The sequence below is a fragment of the Sceloporus occidentalis genome, unplaced genomic scaffold (genome assembly GCF_023333645.1).
Source record: "Sceloporus occidentalis isolate IW3139 unplaced genomic scaffold, rSceOcc1.0.p SCAF_24, whole genome shotgun sequence".
NCBI lineage: Eukaryota > Metazoa > Chordata > Lepidosauria > Squamata > Phrynosomatidae > Sceloporus > Sceloporus occidentalis.
Window position 1 is genome coordinate 98,845 of NW_028317004.1, and position 20,715 is coordinate 119,559.

Here is a 20,715-nt window from a genome sequence, read left to right on the forward strand (position 1 = left end):
CTTTGAAGCACCTTGAATGAAATATGTTTCCTTGTTTATGTATGGTAGAGGTGGCTGATGGGAGGCCCCATGGGCTAGATGTGTCTTGCAAGCACTTCTCTTTGGCCTGCCTAAGCACTCCATGGGTTTATGTCACATCAATGTTTTAATGTGGCCATCCATGAAACAGCGGGACGATAAGCTGTGTTCACTTTGCAGACTAGCCACATTAAACCTTTATCTATCCAAACAGGATAATTTTGCTCGGGTCATTCCCCTCTTTCAGGCAAGGTCAAAAGCTGTTTGATTGTTCTGCATGGTGAGACCTCGCTGACCCAGTCGGTGTAGTTCAGTTTTCCGCTTGACCGTTTCGGAGGACTCTTTACTCTGTAGTGCTCTTTCTGTGGTCTAATTTAGAACATTGCCTTGAGAACCAGAACGTGCCATGTCAGTGGAAACAAAATAGGTGCAGAGTTGGCCTTTCCCTTTGACTTTTATGACTCCTCGTCGTTCACAAGTATATCCAAGTTTTTGTAGGACCTTGCTGGTTTCTTCCGTGACCTGTGGATGAATACAGTTTTATAAATTATATATCATTCGAAGAGATGGCTAAGGGGTCTAATTATTGAAGACTTAGCCATCATTATTTTTCACTTCCTGCTGGTACACGGTATTCACTAAGTTGAAACTATGGTGGACTTTTATTTGAACTTGGTGGATTGACCATTGAACAAGTTCAAGAGCAGCTGAATTCATAACAACTGCACACCCAGGTTCATCTGAAACTAAAATCAATAGGGAAACCTCACAAAATAGCTGTTCCAGTAACTTATTGAATACTAAATTTTTGGATCCTATGTACCAATGCAAGCTAGGCTAGGAGGAGGAAAGATTTTAATTTTTTTTTTTTTTTTTTTTTTTTTAATATGGGTGCTCAGGGGATATACAGTACTAGCAGCACTTCACAGCTCTCCAAGCAATATAAATTTGTTCACAGGTTTTTATTTTTGTAGATTTTCCCCTCTGCTTAAATAACGGAAACTTAACATATCTACGGTAGTGGATGTTACCTGGATTTTACCCAGAACTCCTGTGCTGTCCATCCGACTTGCAACATTTACAGTGTTTCCCCAGATATCATACTGGGGTTTCTGTGCACCTATAACTCCAGCCACAACAGGACCATGATTAATACCTATAAGGAAAGAGAGAGAACTGTATCATATACCTGTAGTAGTTGGAAAGATAAAAGCAGGACATTTTCCCAGAACATCACAAATATCCTCGCTCAGGGAGTAAAACAGCTAAGTGTCAATGAATCTAAAGCATGCCTCACCCCTGCATCAGAGGTATAATTCTTTGCCACTTCCGGACCAGTTATGCATTTTGTATCAATTAAAAGTACGAAGATAGAAATGAAGGACAAAAACAAAACAATGAAAATAAAGCTATGCATAGACTACACAGAGTTACTTACCTATGCGGAGTTTAAAATTGTTAAATGAGTGTTTATTGATGACATCCAACTTTCCAATCAAAGCTATTGCAAACTCCACCATGATGCCAACATGATTGTAATTCCTATCTCCATCCTGCAAGTAAAAAGCGAGTGCCAGAATAAAGTTGTGTTGCACCTGAGCTGACATAAAAAGCTACAGAAAATGTGAACATTATAAAAAAAAGATACCTGGGGGTTTTCTTGGCCAGATGTGGCATTTAATCCTGTTGCAGCCATATACGCGCTTCCGATGGTCTTGATTTTTTCCACACTGCTGAATTTAGGTTTTGAAAGAAGCTGCCAAAAAACAGTGATATGACTTCAACCACTAACCCTGCTAGCCAACCTATGCATGTATAACCATTTATTCAGTAGACCAGGGACACGATAATAAATAGCAAGTAGACGTCACTGTGTACCTCATCAAAGTCTGCTATAATCTCATTGAGCAGCCGTAGACACTCCAGGCCCTCGTGATTCTCATCACATTCAGTGTAAAATTCCTTGAAATCGGGGATGGAGGCAAATAAAACACAAACACAGTCATATGACTGGTGGTACAGGTCCTGAAAAGACACAGGGTGTGGTAGATCTATAAATGTCTCAATAATGCGGAACAGCAAAGTTGTAAACAAAAGTTGAAGAGCCCAGATTCTATTAAGACTATACATTCCTCTACCATTTGTTATAAGCAATGGCAGTTGTTTAATCAAAGCACCCAGCGTGTTGCTTGTGTTACCTCATTTCTAAGGTTCTGTCCGATGAATTGCTGTGCTACGTCAGCTGGTAGGACGTTTTCTAACAAGACACGATTTAGATTTTCCATTGTTTCAATGTTCTCTCGTTCCACCTTAAACTTCTTCTTCCACAAAAAGTCCAAACGGCAATAATACTCATTCTGTAAAGAGCAGGTAAAAAAGACTCATCAGTTTACAGTATGCTGACCCTTTGTGGGGTGTATTCCTTCAGATGACTGCTAGGTACTGACTTCTGGTAGATCAATCAACTTCAATATACTTACAAATTGTAACACTAATGATAATCAGAAGGCTGATCGTAAAATGCTTAATGGAAACTATTGCAAAAAAAAAAAGCTAAAACATTATACATATTGTAGGTAATGACAGCTTCCAGCAGCTGTGATGTCATCTAACTACACCTGCTGAGACATCCACTTAAAGGTTAAATTATTATTTCTCTCCAAAGAGCCTACTCCATGCCTGTCACTCACCTGTCTAGCTAGTGCCAGGAGGGTGAAGAAGAAAATGAATAATGAGATGCTACCCATGAGTTTTGGTTCTTTTAGGACTGCAGGTCTAATGAGAGAGAAATCAATCAATTACCACAACACAAGCAGATGTAAATAATCATGATGGTTACTGGGATGCGTGAAAAGAAAACCTAATGGATGTCTGTAAAGTAACACACCTAGGAAGACTCTGGTTAACATACAGCCACTCCATGTAACAGTCTGAGAGCCAGCTGTGCGTGTACAAGAAGATCACATTGTATATCACCAATGCGACAGTAAGGAGGATCAGCTTCACTTCAAAGTTCATAAACAGGAAAGCAGAGCAGGCCAGGAGTCCCAGAATACAACAGTACGTGTAATACTGAAACGTGAAAACAATGAAGTCAATAATCACATGAAAAACATAAGTGAAGTCAAAACTCTGCAACTTTTTAAGGCATAATCGCAGCCAAAATATTGAAAGATTATGACCATATAAAGCATATCAGTGACTGTTTTTGTGTCATATGACAAGTAAGCTTTCCCTGAAAAACTATTTCTTTGAAGGGTTTCTGGGTTCAGAGCCGGCCTTAAGTGTTCTGGCACTCTGCGTGGACTACTCACTGTCTTCCCCCCTCTGCCCCTTCTCACTATCTACCCCCTATCCTTACTTACCTTGTTGCAGGAGTCATGCGGTGGGAGCGGGAGGCGTCAGTCTTCCCGCTCTGCCGTGGTGGAGTCATGGAGAGTGAGGGGCGCCGAGCGGTTGCTGAAAACTTCACGAGCAACCGCTCGCTGCCCCTGCCCGGGACTAAAATTAAAACACCGTTTTTTGTTTGTTTTTTTTTGTTTTAACATGGAGGATGTTAATAAAGTAAAAAAAAAACCAAAAAAAACCCCCCAAAAAACACCCCCCCCATGTTTTAATTTAAGTCCCGGGCAGGCGCCCCTGTTGCCGCACACCCCTAAGGCTGGCCCTGTCTGGGTTCATCAATACCAGGAAAATGTGTCTAATGCTATATTTACCTATAAAACATAACATGTTAATGAGCACGTTTAAGGCAAATGACTGAATAGAGCTGCAACTCTACTCTAATTCTCTCATTGTTAGGCATAAACCTTATTTTTTTGTTAAGATACTGTGAAAGCAGGGTAACCTTGTTGGTTTTTAAAAAAAAATTATTTGCTGATTCAGTAAAATGAGTTATTATTAGTTCTAAAATTGGCAGCTGAGCCTATGTGGGCTGCACCTCCATGACCATTACCAGGAGAAGCATGTGCATTTGTGAAAATGCATATTTTAAGCCTAGATTGTGTCTCTTTCACAAACATCAAAAGGCAATGTCCTCTACATAGTCCTAAATGTGTTCAATATAAGCACTGTATGCAACCTGCTTGTGTGTAGAACCACATTATTGATACATTTTTTATGCGTGGTTAGAGCTTAAAAGAGAAATACTTCAGTTTTGTTACCTAGCTTATTTGATTTGGTCAGGGCCAGCACAAGACATTGCTGCCTGGTTCCCAGGATGAAATGCAACCCCCACATCCATTATGCTATACCTTGTTTAATAAAATCACTCTCATGCTCTCTCACACAGGCTGCCATCAGGGGGAAAATAATTACAGTTGTGAGAGGCCCAGCTGTCCTGGGGGCCCCAGCTCAGGGAGATTCCAATACTACAGCAATTAGAGGGGGCTGGAGGAGAAGCCTTCACTGGCAAAGTGTCACTAGTCACCTGCAGAAGGAAGGTGGTTGAAACATGCTGCAAATAAGGTAAGGTAAGGTGCATTCTCGAAAAAGAAATCATTACAATTAGTAATGAGAGCCCAGTGTCAGCTTGTCGTGCCATCTTTGTCCCTAAATTGCTTGTCTGTGCCCCAAACAGCTTGCCTGTGCCATCTTTGGGGGCACTGACCAGCTGTCTGGGGACAAAGGTGGCACAGCAAGCTGGGGGCACCAACAACCTGTTTGTGGACAAACAGCTTGTCTGTGCCACTTTTGTCCCCAAACAGCTTGTCATTGCTCCAGATTGCCTGTGCCATCTTTGGAATTAAACAGCCTGTCAGTACCCCAGAACAGCCTGCCTGTGCCATCTGTCCCCCAAAAGCCTGTCAGTGCCTTCCTTGCCCCCTACAGCTTGTCAGTGCCCTCAGATTGTCTGTGGCATCTTTGCCACAACACAACTTATCAGTACCCCAAACAGCCTGCCTGTGCCATATTTTCCCCAAACAGCTTTTCAGTGCCATCTTTTGCCACCAGGTTGTCTGTGCCATATTTGTCCCCAAACAGCTTGCATGTACCATCTTTGCCACCAAACAGCTTGCCAATACCCCCAGTCTGTGCCATATTTGTCCCACAGTACCCCCAAACAGCTAGATAGGAGAGAGGTCCAAATTGTCTGAAGGCAGCCCTGCTCTCACACTATCACTCATTCATGCTCTCTCACACTCTCAATCAAGCTCTCTCAAGGTCTCCGCCTCCCAGTCTTCTTTTCTGCAGCTGCGGAATTGCTTTTCCACGATTGGAGGAACAGGGAAGAGGCTATGCCAGTGGCCCCGCGCTTTTACGGAAGTGCACCGAGAGGCAAGAATAATTCCGATAGATTTACGGTGAAAGAGAGGTGGAGAAAAACTCTCTCTCTCAACATATCTATAACGAGCTGCTTGGGTCCCATAGACCCACCAGGACCCATCTAAGGGCCAGCTCTGGGTTTGGTATACACTGGGAAAAATAAATATGACTATATTTGATGTGGTGAATTGTTAATCTTTAACTGGGTATTTAGCCTGTTTTGCCTTAAACGGGTGTCTTTTGACTGGTAGTCGCTGAACTCTTGCTCTGGTTTGTGTATTTGTAACTTAACTGGTCTTAAAAAAAATAAGTGTTTCCTTAAGTGTAAGCAGTTCATATAGTGTTCAACCAAATATAGCTATAGCACAAATACAAAAATTGGTCGATCCACCCTTGACATTACAATGATTAGAATAATGCAGGCATTGATGCAATAAAAATCCAGTAAATTAAATAGATTTACACACACTGGTTTATAATTGGATGTTGCGTACACTCATGTATGTCATACAGTTGAGAACAAAACTTTAGACCTAGGATAAAGACAAGCTCAAGTTTTCACAACGCCAAACACTACTTTTGACAAAATCAATTAAGGCATCTACTCTTCATATCAGAGGTAATTTTAAAACAAACAAACAATCGATTACAGACATTTGCCCAGTTTGCTAGATGGTCATTATTGGCCAAAATGTGAATATTTACCATGTCCATATGCATGCAAGTCTTAAACATTACTACTTACTGGCAGGCTGTACAGCTCCTGAGGTTCTGGAAACGAAGACAGGGACATATTCAGGCTAACTTCTGGGCAGGAGTTAGGTGACACAAAAAACTAAAAGATAAAAATTGAAATTCAGATGTCAGAATAACTTTATAACAGCACAGTAATCATCGATCAGAACATAGACAGTCAACAGAAAAACAAAGACAAAATAGTAATATCAAAAGATAACAATTCAAACAAATAACAGACCTCACTGTTTTAGAGAAGCTACAAAACATTTACCATGTTAAATACCGCCATAACCAACACGCTGATAATAACAACGACACCAAGGGGAACTCTGAGACAGGGCCGGCTGGAGATAGCTGCAGAAAGAGAGGGCACCCAATGCAGGAGCTGAGGTCCTTTGAGTATACACCGCTGTAAGAAAACACAGGCCACATAGCAACTACAAATAATTTCTCCTGTTTACACACGGTCATGGTTCCCATTTACCAATTCGCCTAAACTAAATAGAGTACATGTGATTCTGATAGCTTGTCATGTCCCTGAACAATATTCCTATAAACTGGATTCATTTTTATAAAGGGTTGGGTTAAGTCCATAACAGGTGGTTTTGCCTGGATAACAACAAAACCTTTTTATTAACAATAATATTTACAGATAATAATACCCTTTGTACATCTCATGGTGCTATATAAAATAAATAATAATAGGGGCAAGAAAACGAAATCTATACAGGATAGCTTGGGCAGTGAGATTGGGTCAAGCCTTGGGCTGAAGTGGGGCAATAGACACTACTTACCGCTAGGCTTCCAGCAAAACAGGTGAAGAGGAACAACAGGAAGAAGAAAAATGAGATGCCGTACGAGATCCCTAGAGCAGCATTTCTAAACACATAAAACAGTTTAGGACACTTGAGAGGAGAGCTCCGTGTGACACAAACATGAAAAGCGTTTCCAGTAAATAACGAAATAGATGATTCTGGCCTAATGCCTGATTAGTGGTGTTGTCACTCTAAGCAACAGAATAGGTCTGCAGATTGAGCTGTTTAATTTGCTGCTGTTATAAGACAACTTTTCAAAGGTAGCATAACCCCCCCTATTGTATCAATTACTAAGCTAGGCCATTATAAACACCTCCCAAAAGTTTGCTAGATAGAAGTATACATTTTCTAATTTATGTTAATATTTAAATTAGGTACTACAGGTGATGGCTTAGTTAGGTTCCACTTACTTGGGAGACACCAGCATCTGGATAACAAAGTTGCAAGTGAAGATGAAGAAGCAGCACGCTGTGTAATACTTAAAGGATGGTAGATCTGAGAGTCGATACTGTGGAAATAACCATGCCAGAACATATATGATGGGCTGATGCACTGACCCTTGTACTTTCTTTTCACTTCTTACAGCCTCCTACATATTCTACCACCCTATATATATTTATAAAAAGGTCTGCAAAAGAGGAAACAGCTTACGTCCTTTAACTATGTTTTATAAGTCAGCTCACCTATTCTCGCAGGGCTGGCCTTTCATGATGGATACTGAAGTCTCACAGGTGAAATATTGCAACTTACAAGTTAGTGAATAAAGCCCCACAATCCCCCTGTTGCTAAAACACCATTAATCCTCCTATTAGTTCATACTGCAGATGTGCTACTTCTCAATAATACAGCTCAGAACGAACAGGAAAAAAGACTGGCTCATTGAGGAAACAAGTGTACTCTTCAAGGAACTCATAAGCCAGAGCATCAACATGCCTGTCAAGCAGTAGCTTTATACTTGCCCAAAATATCTTACCTCTTTCTCTGTGGCTGGTTCTTTAAAATATAGGGTGATAGGGTTAAAGTCATCAGACTTTTTCCACTGCCTGAGAAAAACAAGAACAATGGAATGGCCATTACTTTCAATATGGAAATGCAGAATTGGAGATGTACTTCCTCTTATGTCCAGTTGATACCTTTGTGCGTCGAGCTGCTCTAATATATGGAATGGGTCATCATTCAATGGCTCATTATTTTCTTTGGGAGGGCGTGCCCTGTTTGGGTTTGAGAAAGAGGACTCATATAGAAAACATTACAGTAATAATAAGACTGAAGGGATAGTTATGTTTACAAAGCACTGACTATTAGAGAGGTGGAGGATGTGAACACACAGCTCTGAAGATGCACACAGGAGGCAAAGCCACAGACACAAAACACATGTCCACTGTCACAGGTGGTTGGACAAAAAAAACAGAAAGGGGGCCAGAGAGGGACCATGAGGCAGCAAGTATAGAGCATATAGGAAGTGGAGGAAACCACTTTTATCTCCCTACTTGTCCTGGACGCCCGATGAGGGTAGATGTGACATTTGGAGGTCCTGGAGAGTGGGGGAAAAAAAAATAAAAAAAAATGTGTGAGTAGATCATAATAGATAAACAAAAAATGTACAACGTAAAATTGTGAAATAAGTGCATAGTACTTGACATGCGGACACCTAGGTCTTTTACCATACTGTTCGAGCCATTCATTGGCTCCGGGGCCAAGCTGTCTCTGTGGTTGAGGTGAGCAAAAGGCTTAGCTGCTCCCCAGGATTCCAGATAACGTGTCATCCGGACAGATGCTCTCATCTTCGGGACATCAGCAGATTTGGAGGGAAATATGTCATCAGTTTCACCATCAGTAGCCTGTCAAATGAGACATGAGGAACTGGTATTTATCATTGAACAGCAATTCAGAAAGATTCTCTTAGGAACAGGACTGCTGCAAAAAAGTGTGGCTCACGTACAAAGCATATGAGCACCTAGGAAACAAAATATTATTATTGCCAATTGGCAAATTATTTTTCTACAACTGTAATGAAACATAAGTGTTTGTTGCTGTGCTAAGTAAACAAGCAGCACTGCATGACCCATATCCATCAATAATACCCACAGAGGTAGTGGAACAAAAAAGTCTATGTCTCACCATTCCTTCACACATAACATTGATGCGCCACTCATGGACAATTGGATTGCCATGTGTTCCTGTGGAAGGATGTGAGCAAGAATCCTTTTAAAGAATATGATATATATCAAGCCAAAATAAACATAAGTGGCATTACAAACAAGTTTTTTTTACTTCCAGTGTCCTCCAGAACACACACAAAATGCCACAGGAACCCACATGATGTTGGCATATTCACGGACACACTATAGAATTCCGCTGTAAATCTGGAAAATCTATTTTCATTTTTGAGGGTAGTATTAACATGCCTTGGAGAACATATGTTTTAGAAACTACTAGGTACTTACCCTAGGATCAATGACCAGATATGTCTTAATGTTATTTTCTCTCAGATAGGGATCTCTTTGTGCTGACGTTACTTCTTCCACCTCATATTCCTTTCCAAGGTGTAATAGAGTAGCCTTTGTGATATGGACTCTCCTACAGGGTATGGTGGAAGCGTAAACTTAGTCTCAGTGGAGCACAGGCCAGAGGGGATGTGCAGATCTGATACTTTCAGAATACACACTCACTCTCTTACCCTGGGACCCCTCCAGCTTCCATATGATTGGCCAGGGTTACATCATGCGACCAAACATCATATTGCCATTTCTGTAGCCCTATTACCCCACAGAGAACATTTCCAGAATGCACTCCGACACGCATGTTAATATCCACTCCGGTGGCTTTCCGCAACTTTCTGGAGAAAAATAAAAGGAACAGAAGATGCCTTTATGTTTATCTGCACATTAAGAGACATCTCACAGCAATACAAGGCCTCACATGGCAGCTAAACAGGGACACAATTAAATCCCACGCCTTTTTAATTAAAAGGTACAGTCTACTGCCCCAAAACAGCATGACCAAACATCAATGCACATGACAGCACTAAGTAATATGTGCAAATCCAAGTAGTTTCTTTCTTCATAAAACCTATAGGGCTTAACTGCTTCTAACATTGCGGTTGCAGAGCTGCCCAGGATTGCCCCCTCAACTTTCCACGATTCAGCTGCTGCTTGCAGTCAATCACAGTCAAGGAGGGGGCAAATGCACGTACAAGCTGAGGGTCTCACTAGACTGAATGCTGGTGCCAGATGGAGGCTAGCATCTTGTGCAGGTGCATTACCGACAAAGAACATTCTGTGCTTCCCATGTAATCCATTGGCAAAGCCCTTGAGATCAGATTCTCCAGGTAGGGGACAGGTATTTTGCCATGCCCACGAACAACCCATTAAAGGCTGTATGGGGGTAGCTCTGACACTTTGTGTGGCTAGCCCTGCACCTTCATGAAGCCATTCCTTGAGATGTTCACATGCTTGCCTGTACGAGACTAGAGTCGGGGAAGAAGAGGGGGACATGCAAAACGTATAGAGGAGATTCATAGTAACCTCTTTATTACCAGGATGCAAAGAACTCCACAATTCTCAAGTAACTCTCAACTATCATATGCATTATACAAGTATACATTTAATACAGTTCGTGGTTTACTTTTAATGTGCGCATTCAGATATGTAGAGGTTGAGAATGGGCATTGAGTCTTATGGTTCTCAAGATCCTCCCTCATCTTGTTATATAGCAGGGGAAACATTAGCTCTGCACCACTTTTGCCCTGCTCCCTTGTAGGCCAATCACCGTATTCCAACCTTGCCACAAGAGCAGGCACTATGGATCTCATTCACTGAATTTACATATGAATAGCAAAATGCATAAAGAAGATGGTAGCCCATGTTCTACTAATATCCATTAGAGGGCAATATCAGCACACCAAATGAACCAGTGTTTTAAGGGCAGGTCTATCAAGATGTGAAAACTAGTTTTCCAAATTGGTGCATTGACCCCTGACAATCTGTTTTATTTCTTAGTAAATCAATGCATTGAAGAGACTGAAGTGAGTGCTTACCGGATTGCTTGACACATGTCCAATCCCATCTGCACACAGTTCTTGGCATGATTTGGTAGGTATTCAGGCAAACCAGACACACAGTAATAACAGTCTCCCAGGATCTTAATGCGCATGCACTGATTCTCCTGTTGCAAAATAAGGAAAGAAGCTAAAAGATGAACAGGGCGCGAAAATATAACAAAAAAGTAATGGGTTAAAATGGGCATGTCCATTAGCGGCAAGGACATAGCGATAGTGATCTATAATGTTAGCAACTCAAACCCTTCTCCATTCTCAGCCTGACCTTTCTTCTTTTTTTGTCTCTCTGATGCAATTTATTTAAACTTGATGTCACTGCCTGACCAGGAGTAGGGTTGAGTGTCACCTGACACAGTTTGTATGCCCACACAGAAAAATTAGAAAAAACACCTACATAAAGATCTTATTGTCATATACTAATGAGGCGCACATGTACTATAATACATATTTTGAAAATGCTCAAAAATGTATTGAAAAGTAAAAAATAGTTGGATGCAGCGATTTATGTAGCCCTTTAATTTACTGAGAGCACATATGCCTGGAGAGCTATAGACCTGTGTGTGGCTAGGTAACAATGCTGTACAGATCAAAACCCACTTTCCATAAAGTGAGTTAGCTTCTATTGTTCTTATTTAAGGAAACCAACAAAGGCCAAATGATCATGTGAAATGCAATCACAGGAAAGCTCTCATGCACCAAAATAAAATATCTTTACACAAAAACAATTTACACCAATACGCTATAGCGTCTAACTCATTACTACCGATGTTTTTATTGAAAATTCTCGAGAACAGTCTCACACTAAAGCTAAACACTCAATTTATTACATTCATTAACTTCAGCCAACCCTTTATGCAACTTAGTAACTATATTTATGTAGCTGCTTTACACTAAGAGTGCGCAGACTTAACTGCATTTCAAGTGACTGAATGCCATAAGCCTATGAATAACACTCTCCCGGTGACCTGCAGGGCCAGTTCTTCTGGCTTGGCAACAGGATTAAATAGCGTTGAATAAATCACCATCATTAAAACCATGGAGGGAGCAGCAAAACAAAGATATAGATTATACAATAAATGCCTTGGTCATCAAAGACTCCTACCCAACTTTGCATTGGCTCAGGTACTAGTGCACCAGTAGGATGGGGTTTTTTTTTTCTGTAGTCTCTTACTTTTGCAATCTGGTCAAACTTGCCAAAGAGTTCATTTAACATGAGGACCAGCTCCTTGGGAGAGCATTCGCTGGAGAGTAGAGTGAAGCCCACAATGTCTGCATAAAGAATGCTGCAAAGCAACAACACCATAATGAAGCAGTGTAACGTGACTTTATACCTAAGTATAACAAAGAACTACTACAATAACAACTACCCACCATCACGCAGCGTTAGGTGTTTTACATCGCAAAGCAAAAGACACGAATGCTGAAGGTTTTTGCTTTACCGTCGCTTACCTTACGTCTTTGTGTCTTTTGATGTACAGATTATGAAAGTTGTTAGTACTTTCGGGCTGAGGTCTCTTTTCTTTCAGTCGCTCTATGATCTCTGCCTTCATTTCTGTTGCAATGTATTCAGGAAGGATTGATAGCAGCAATTGTTCCTAAAATGTAATAAAATTAACAAATAATGTGACTTTTTTGCCGAAAGGAGCCATTCAAAATCTATAACGTAAATGTGCCATGTTGTGTGGCATGATACTAAACATGGTATGATTATTCTTTTAGAAGTTCCAATAGAAATCGTATTAGCAAGGATTGTTCTGCCTGTCCTACCAGAGTTATGTGTTCCCCAATAAACCCCTACAGGCTCGATCATTAGAATTACTAAAATGCTGTCAACTAGCTTTTAACTAAAGTTGTATGATAGGTAGCAGTGTACATTTACAACACGGTACATATGGTTTTCATTTTAAACTGGCAGTGTTTACAGCTATATATCTTTGACCCTGCTTAAAAAGTCACTTAAACTGATCCTTACATATAACATTGCTATATGAAAAAGCTAAGAAAACGGGCTCAAAATTCATTGTTTTCAATGGGTTTAGGGACCGCCCATTGTCCTTAAAGGGTTAACTATATATGTTTTACAGGGCCTCCAAAGTTCTTCAGTAGAAACGTATTGTGGGATGTAGCTTCATAATGTATAAGGAAGTTAAAGATAGAAAACCATAGCTCCCATTACATTCTCCATCATGCAAAAGAAGCAATTTCCTGGAGTACCAACTTTCAGGTGTACAGTATAAATAAAGAAGTTGCTCATAACAGATAAAACACATTAAGGAATAACAGGGCCTGTTGCTAGGATTGGGTGATGAATTAGTTATTCCTAGTTTGGGAGTTCACTGTACTGGTTAAATGACAATAGGTGCCTCATTAAGAACATAATGTCAACAATTACATGCATAAAAAAAAAACAAAAAAAAAACAAAAAAAACCCCACAAAACTTCAAATAAGGTCATTATGGGGATATAACAGCCGTCAGTGGGTCACTATACTGTGTAATGTATGGTTTAAACAATACGTTTTAAAAAATTAAGCAATTATATACAACCAAATTCAAACAGAATGCTTTTGACATTGCCGGTTTCTCTGATGGAAAGTACCCACTGAAAACTTTAATGTGATCATTGATTCTTTTTCGTAATGAGACAACCATGAATCAGGACTTGTTTCCTTTATTTTCCTTTTCACACCCGTGTCACCCAGTAGACGGTTTTCTACCTCACCTGCTGTCTTTCTTGGGAGTCCAGTTTTCGTCGAGAGTGAATAAAGTTGATGGCCTCATGGTAGGTCTCCTTCAAGGCACTTTCTGTGGCACGCTTGTGAAACCCGCCGACAACATTTCCACAGAGAAGGATGACCACATCAGCTAGCATCTGTTGCAAAGGGTAAGTGGGGGAAAAAAGCATTACTTAAAATGCCAGACTTAAAACTTAAAACCTGCACTGTGGACAATTTGTGTAACTGAGAGAGAAGACATGCAGGAAGGAATTCTGTTTTGTAATTTAATTCTTTTAAGATATCGATGGCACAAGTAAAAGAGTTTTGTTAAGGGTTGTATTTTTATTTACAAGGATTCTTACAAGAACTTTGGGGGCAATCAGTATTTTTGTTTTGTTAAAAGGTGGCATGATCTATGCGTATTTGTATGTTAAAAAAAAAGCAAAAAAAAAAAAAAAAAAAAAAAAAAAGCACAAGGACTGCTAAATGGACTGTAATCTGATGGCTATGAAACATGTCATACCTGTGTGGCAATGTCCCCTGCAGGCAGGTGACGTGTCAAAGACACATAGACACCGAGGACAATTATATGGGACACGGAACAGCAGATCCCAGCAACGATAGCCCCTTTCATACACAGAGGAAGCATGGTGTACAAGCTGATGATCACAAATAGTGTCCAGTAAACCTATGCACAATAGATACCATTTGAATCATTAATTACATGTACACCTAGATATAACACTTAGAACCCACTAGTACCACAGCAACCAGGTTACAAATTAATTATAAGAGGTATATGGATAACGAAGAACAGAAGCAGAAGGCAGGCCACAGGTTCCCATGTGTTACTCAGGTCAGCTGATATTAGCAATATTAAGAACCGACAACTTTCATGACAAAAATATTACACCAAATCATTTATAATAAAAAGATCAAAACATTGATATCATGTAGGTCTGCCACAGCAAAACACAATATGTGAATATTCTGTGGTGCCAGAAGGGGGGTGTATGAGAAGAGCTAATTAAAATATATGAGCGAAAGACAGAAGTCTCTGGTGACAAGATTTAAATGTGATGCAAGAGATGTATAGAGCAAATCTGCATACATCACTTAGCACAAGAATTACACTCCATCCCTGTATAGGAGGAATGCTTGCAGTGTCACTAAATGTAGAATATTTGGCATATAAACAATAAAAATTCAAATTTTGCACCTCTGTATGAGTGAAATCCATTCAGACCATCTAAATATCCAATGGCAAAAGTAGCAGCAAAAAAGCACATTTGTTTTGTCACATCCTCCCCAGAGCATCTGCTTAGTCTTACCTGGTCCCATGGAGTGACAATGCCGCTAGTGAAGATGAAGGTGTAGCCCATGGCCACTAGGCAGCCCCAGATAATGACAGCAAGTATCTTCATGCACCTCTGCAGCAACTCTTCTGTATATACCAGGATAAACAAGATGACAAACACCCCCGCAGCACAGAAAACGCTCACCAGGAAACCCAGGTTGTCTGAAAAGGTCTAAAGAAGCATATGTGTCAGCATATGTGCAGCATTATGCAGTCACTCATAATAATAGAATAGTACAGATTAAGCTGGAACCCTTAAAAGCTCCGGAAAGTCATTCTGACCCTTTGGCCGCGTATGCAAAAACAACAGGCCATTACTTGTATGCTGTTATCATGGCAAATTATTTTTACAATTTTGTATACAGGATTGACATTTCAGTACTTTTACCAGACTGAGAAAAACAAGAACATAAAAACGACTGGGGCGTAAGTGTGCATTTTATAGTCAAAAACCACTCTACTAGATTCTACAACCATGCACAGAGTTTTTTTCCCACTCACCCGGCCAGTGCCAAACGTGATAGCCACAAGTGCACCGCATATTGCCACGACAATGAAGAGCAGGAGAAGGATAACTGGGTACTGCTGGCTCACACGATAGTAGGTCTCATAAAGGAGACCATCTTTCTCGTTGACACATCTCTGCGGATAGCGTCCCAGATTAGCTCTTGTGTTTTTGTGCATCTGTACTCACTGGCTGTATCTTCTGGTCTTGAGATGTGTGGGAGAAAGCTGTGTGAGGTACTAGTACAAGGGCTCCTACCACACACTGGAAAGGGAACAGCATGGAAGGAAATACTGAGCCCATCACAAAGGCCCTGGTACCAAGACACACGATCTGGGAGGACAGGTCATGATGCTCTTGACAATTCAGGACAGCGGGGCTTCCAGAGAAAAACAGGATCTGTATAAGAAAAAATGCCGGTCAATATAAAGTCCTCTTACAGCGAGTTTACTTTTGTCTACTGTTTCTACTCTATTCCATCCACGTTTAGAGTCCACACTCCTAAATTGAAGACATCCCTAGATTGTCTCTCTGCAAAAGTTACTTCATTGCACATTTCCACTGCCTACACTCATTTGTGCGCACACACACACAGACACACCATTATCCCCCCCCACACAATGTTTCATAGTCACATTCTGTTGGAACCACCTTTCAGAAATCCATTGCCAACAGTTACAGCCAATACATTACACACTCACTTACTGTTATGGTCACCCTTCCCATCCATAACTTCAGACCCACTGTCTGTGACACTGCCATCCGATATGACCTCACCTTCTGTTATATCCACCCTAGCTGTCATTATGCCTCAGCACTCCTAATCTTACACTTCCTGTTATAACCCGACACCCCACACATCTTCTTTTGTGTTCCACTATATATGCCTAATACACCCACCTCCTGACCACAGCAATATCCATTTCTCGATAAATCAAATCCTAACCCTTTCTTGACAATTAGCTCCATGCATCTCTTTTTACATACCTTCTTTTTTCTACCTCCACCTTTTCACTCTCAAGACCACTCAAACCAAACTCTCAGAGAGTCCCTTTAGAATCCCTTAATTCAAACAGCCTTCAAACGACTCTCTTCTTAGGCAATATAGCATTCAGCTGTCTGCCCTCTCTGCAGTTGTTTGAGCTTATTAATAACTAGGATAGTTCTCTAAGTGATAAGATAAACCTTATGAAACACCAAGTCAGAATCAATCGAATACTCAGATCTATCATCCACTGCGCAGACACATTTTCCATTACAGCATGTTTAGTTATAGTACACGAGACATCTCCCTGCCAGGTGGTAGCCTGTAACAAATTGAAAATATCAGTGGACGCCAATGTTTTTCTCCAAGGAAATTTTGTATGCCATTAGTCTGCAGGAGGCTCTAACACCAGGGTTCAAAGTGTGAGTGGGGAAAATATCTGTGTTTTGCAGGCTAACAGGTACATGGAGATACTAAAACGGAAGGGAACTTTGATCTGAGACTCCTAGGGGTTGGTAGAGTGCAAAGGGAGAGAATAATGAGGCTGTGACTGAAATGAGATATGACAAAGAAAAAAAAAAAGAAAAAAAAAAAAAGAGAATAACCTTAAAGAACAGGAGAAAACAAAGATCAAAGGCTCTCTGTGTTCCATTTCTTTTATGGTACTCATTCCTAATATAAATACTCTAAAGCTGGTAACGGGTACTGTATTTTTAGGAAGTTAAGCTTTTTCCTGCCTTTGTTCAGCTCCCGTAGTGCTGGTTTCAGTATACTAGCTCTCTGCTGCCCTAGATTTATCAGGCTTTGAATATCAATTTCCTGCAGACTCGGAGGTGCCAAGGTCAGACTTTCAGAGCTACGTTTCTAGCAGTACTAGACTCTGAATCACAGTCTTATTGGGCCCCAAGGTTTCTGGTTCCAAATCGCAGTTCATTGAAGTAATTTTGTTCGGCCTCTGAATCTGATTTGCGCATCTCGGAGTCTTGGCTATGAAAACCAGCTCTGTACTTTAAAAAAAAAAAGAGATTTGTTTAAAATGAACTTGCCATCTGAGGCAGCGGACAGAAGGCAGTAATTAACAGCGTATATTCCAAGAAAGGCCTAGTTACTAGTGGAGTACCTTAACAGATAAGCACGGGGACCCATTCTTTTTAATACAATATTGCAGTAGCTCTCAAAGGTAAGGTATTTTTGCAGACAAAGTTCTGGGACAGGGTAGACATATAGGGCAGAACAAGCAAAATTATTGAAGTAAATTAGAAGACTTGGAATATAAAATTCCAATGGCAAAATTAGTGTTCTGTTGGCGGCAACAGAAGAGAGGGGCTTGGGAGTATTTCTGAAGACTTAAAAGAAAGCAGTCAATGCAAGCAAGCATCGGAAAGGCAAGCAGTGTGCAGAGTTGTAAAGTTAAGAGGAATAAGAAGCAGAAAGTGAAAGGTATTGTGTACAGTTCTGGAGACTCCATCTCCGGAAGGATATTGACATTCTTGAGACAGCTCAGAGGAGGGTTATCAAAATGGAGAATGGTTTGCAGGATAAAAATCAGAAAAATATTATCTTAATATGTAAAGCTTGGAGGATAGAAGAGAGAGAGGAAATGTGAAACATTTAAATACATTTAAACAAAATACAGGCAGGTTTATTTCAAAGTTGGAGAAATGTTAGAACTAGAGATCATACTCTATATGTAATGTGAGAAAGTGGTAGCTACGTTGAACAGCCTCCCAGCAGAAATGGTATAGGTTAATACAGTAAGGCAATCTGAAACATGAATAGGCTAGGGTTACCCAAACCAAAGATCAAGGGCTAATTAAGGTGCTGCCCTGCAGTAAGCATATATTTGTCCTGGAACAAAATGGCCAATATGGTTACCCTAATTATATCATAGTATTTTAAATGTTATTCAGGACTGCTGGGACATGTGCAACATAGGGTGAATACATTTTATTTCTGCCATTCAGGGAAAACTCTACGATGCAGATGAGATTACACACAGACGTATATTACACTGATTCACATATGCACACACCGTCATACACACAAAAAAATACATTTTATATTATACATATCTCACATACACACGGATTCATGTATACACACCGTCACATACAATGCATTTTATATTAATTATTAGGAAGCCTTGGGAACAATATTGATTTCAGATTTAATATTTATATTATGATATACATACAATCATTACAGACATGAGCAGTTTCAGAGAATTAACCCTTCTATTAGCAGACACACAGTCACGCAAGGATACAAACACATTCACATACAACTTATGAACACTGAAGTCAGTGGACTCAACCTATCATGAGAGGCTTCTGAACTCTCAGCCAGCTGAAAATGCTCTCCTGATTGGTTGAGACCTCCTTCACTCAGAAGTCCCATTCCGGGACAATGTATTGTCCCAGATTGAGGCTGCCCGGGACCAGGGATTTAGCCCATTGTGGGACCATCCCAGGCAATCCGGGACATGTGGTCACCCAAACTGTGATGTAAGGGGATAATGGCCTTTTCTGGGGAAACATGCACAGATTCACTGGCATTTACCCTCAAAGTCCAGGCCAGTTACAAATAAATAAATTACTATTTAGCATGTGGAACCAATATGATACAATATTTAAGTGCTAATGGGACTAAAGCTCTGGGTCTTCACTTATTTTGCAGTCGTGCATTTATCCACCCCCAGAATTCATCACACTACATTCCATTTTCAAAATGTAGATAGATAAAGCTCGGAATCTGGACATTCAGCAAACCCACAAAGGCCCCAATTGGAACATCAGGTCTATATGGTCTGAAACCAGGCCACCCTCTTATTGAGCCATCCTGGTACCGGGAACACATACTTATTCTCCAGAGTTTTGTGTTTATTCACTAACAGATGCATTGAGGTTTTAACTCCCTGACTTTGGCATTATAAACGGGCAACCCCAGCAATGTTCTTCTCCAAGAATGGATTACTCCGTATAGTAAATAGATAATTCTGTGGAATTTCTTCTAAGTCTCCTCTCACACTGAATTATGCAGGTTCAGCTTAGTACTTCTTGCTATTGTTGACACTTTATAATGAATAATGAAGTGAGGGAATTGAAACCACAACTCTCATGCAAACTCTCCCTTTAGTGAATAAAATCCTTTGTGATACCTAGTGTTTGCGAAAATGGATTGGCTTTACCAACACAGCACTCATCAGCACAATTCCATTGGTTTCTAGGATGATTAGGCTACCAAAATATTTTTATATACATTATGTGAAGGCCAACCATGTCTAATTATATTGCAAATGGATGTTTTATTGATAGACGTTTAGGTTAATAGGATGGAAAATATTACAACCAATATAGAAGTCTTGGCTATTTTGCATAGGCAGGTAACCAAGCCACATGGACAACAGTTCTAGCATACAAATAACATACTATCCATCAGATATCTTGTACCAGATAATCATTCCAACAAAGTACACAGTAATGTCTTTCAGCATCTTAATATTCCCACAGGAGCATTCCTGTGCCAAATCAAATTTACAAAACTCTTACAGTAACATGATATCCCCAATGAAGGGTCCTGTGCCAGATAAATGAACAATACCAGTGGTAAGGGATAGTCCACTTCAGCAGCAGTGCTTGTGAATCATCCAGTAATACCAGCCACAGAAGCTCCACTGCATGCTTTCATAAGCTATAGTTTTGCATCAAGCACTTGTACAAAGCTGTCCCTGAGCCCAGTGTGACATTCACACACATATCCTACCTTAACCACTAGCTGGAAACTCCAGCACCAGACAAGACCCCAGGTTCCTTTCCCAATTATTTCAGCACAATGTGTTTCAAAGTTGCCCTGTCAACCTGGTTAAAGCCACTTTCTCGTATTATCCTAGGTCAGCTCGTAAGATTACGCATACAAAAAAAGATTTCCTATACTATTAGAGGTGCTTGTTCAGTGCTCAGTTCTTTTATCAGTTGAGATTCTCAGCAGACATTAGAAATCACTGCTCACTACCCCCTAATATGTATACAAAATACATTGGCTGTTAGCTAGATCCTTCCAATACCAGCTACATCCAACGATCAGGCGTGATACACCTATTATCACCTGTACGATTGCATCCATATAAATTGTATTCGAGCCTTTCCAGTATTACTTGCATCCAAGCTTCAGGTGTGAGCCTTCAATATCAGCTACATGGAATACCAGATGTATATAGGCATCAGCTACAATTCCCTCAATGTTTTTAATATCCAGTC

The 20,715-nt window shown here is 40.4% G+C and overlaps 1 protein-coding gene across 1 annotated transcript; it reads right to left on the reverse strand.

Annotated features, from left to right (window-relative positions):
- Positions 1-387: 387 nt before the first annotated feature.
- LOC149300438 (adenylate cyclase type 4-like) lies at positions 388-15,653 on the reverse strand. Its single transcript, XM_089484966.1, has 24 exons — positions 15,471-15,653; positions 14,944-15,141; positions 14,136-14,300; positions 13,618-13,767; positions 12,346-12,491; positions 12,068-12,179; positions 10,876-11,003; positions 9,517-9,675; positions 9,284-9,416; positions 8,486-8,677; positions 7,970-8,070; positions 7,810-7,879; positions 7,247-7,344; positions 6,816-6,900; positions 6,293-6,430; positions 6,029-6,118; positions 2,906-3,090; positions 2,709-2,793; positions 2,217-2,375; positions 1,897-2,043; positions 1,667-1,774; positions 1,457-1,571; positions 1,050-1,174; positions 388-540 (listed from the first exon to the last, which is right to left on the reverse strand). The coding sequence occupies exons 1-24, from the start codon at positions 15,651-15,653 to the stop codon at positions 388-390; spliced, it is 3,225 nt and encodes a 1,074-aa protein (XP_089341092.1).
- Between the last annotated feature and the right edge of the window lie 5,062 nt (positions 15,654-20,715).

Excerpts from the sequence above, each read along its gene's own strand:
- LOC149300438 (XM_089484966.1), bottom strand. The coding sequence starts at position 15,653 with ATGCACAAAAACACAAGAGCTAATCTGGGACGCTATCCGCAGAGATGT. Across the intron at positions 14,301-14,943 it reads TTGTCACTCCATGGGACCAG|GTTTACTGGACACTATTTGT; the intron begins GTAAGACTAAGC and ends TATTGTGCATAG. Across the intron at positions 7,345-7,809 it reads AACCAGCCACAGAGAAAGAG|TATCGACTCTCAGATCTACC; the intron begins GTAAGATATTTT and ends TTATTTCCACAG.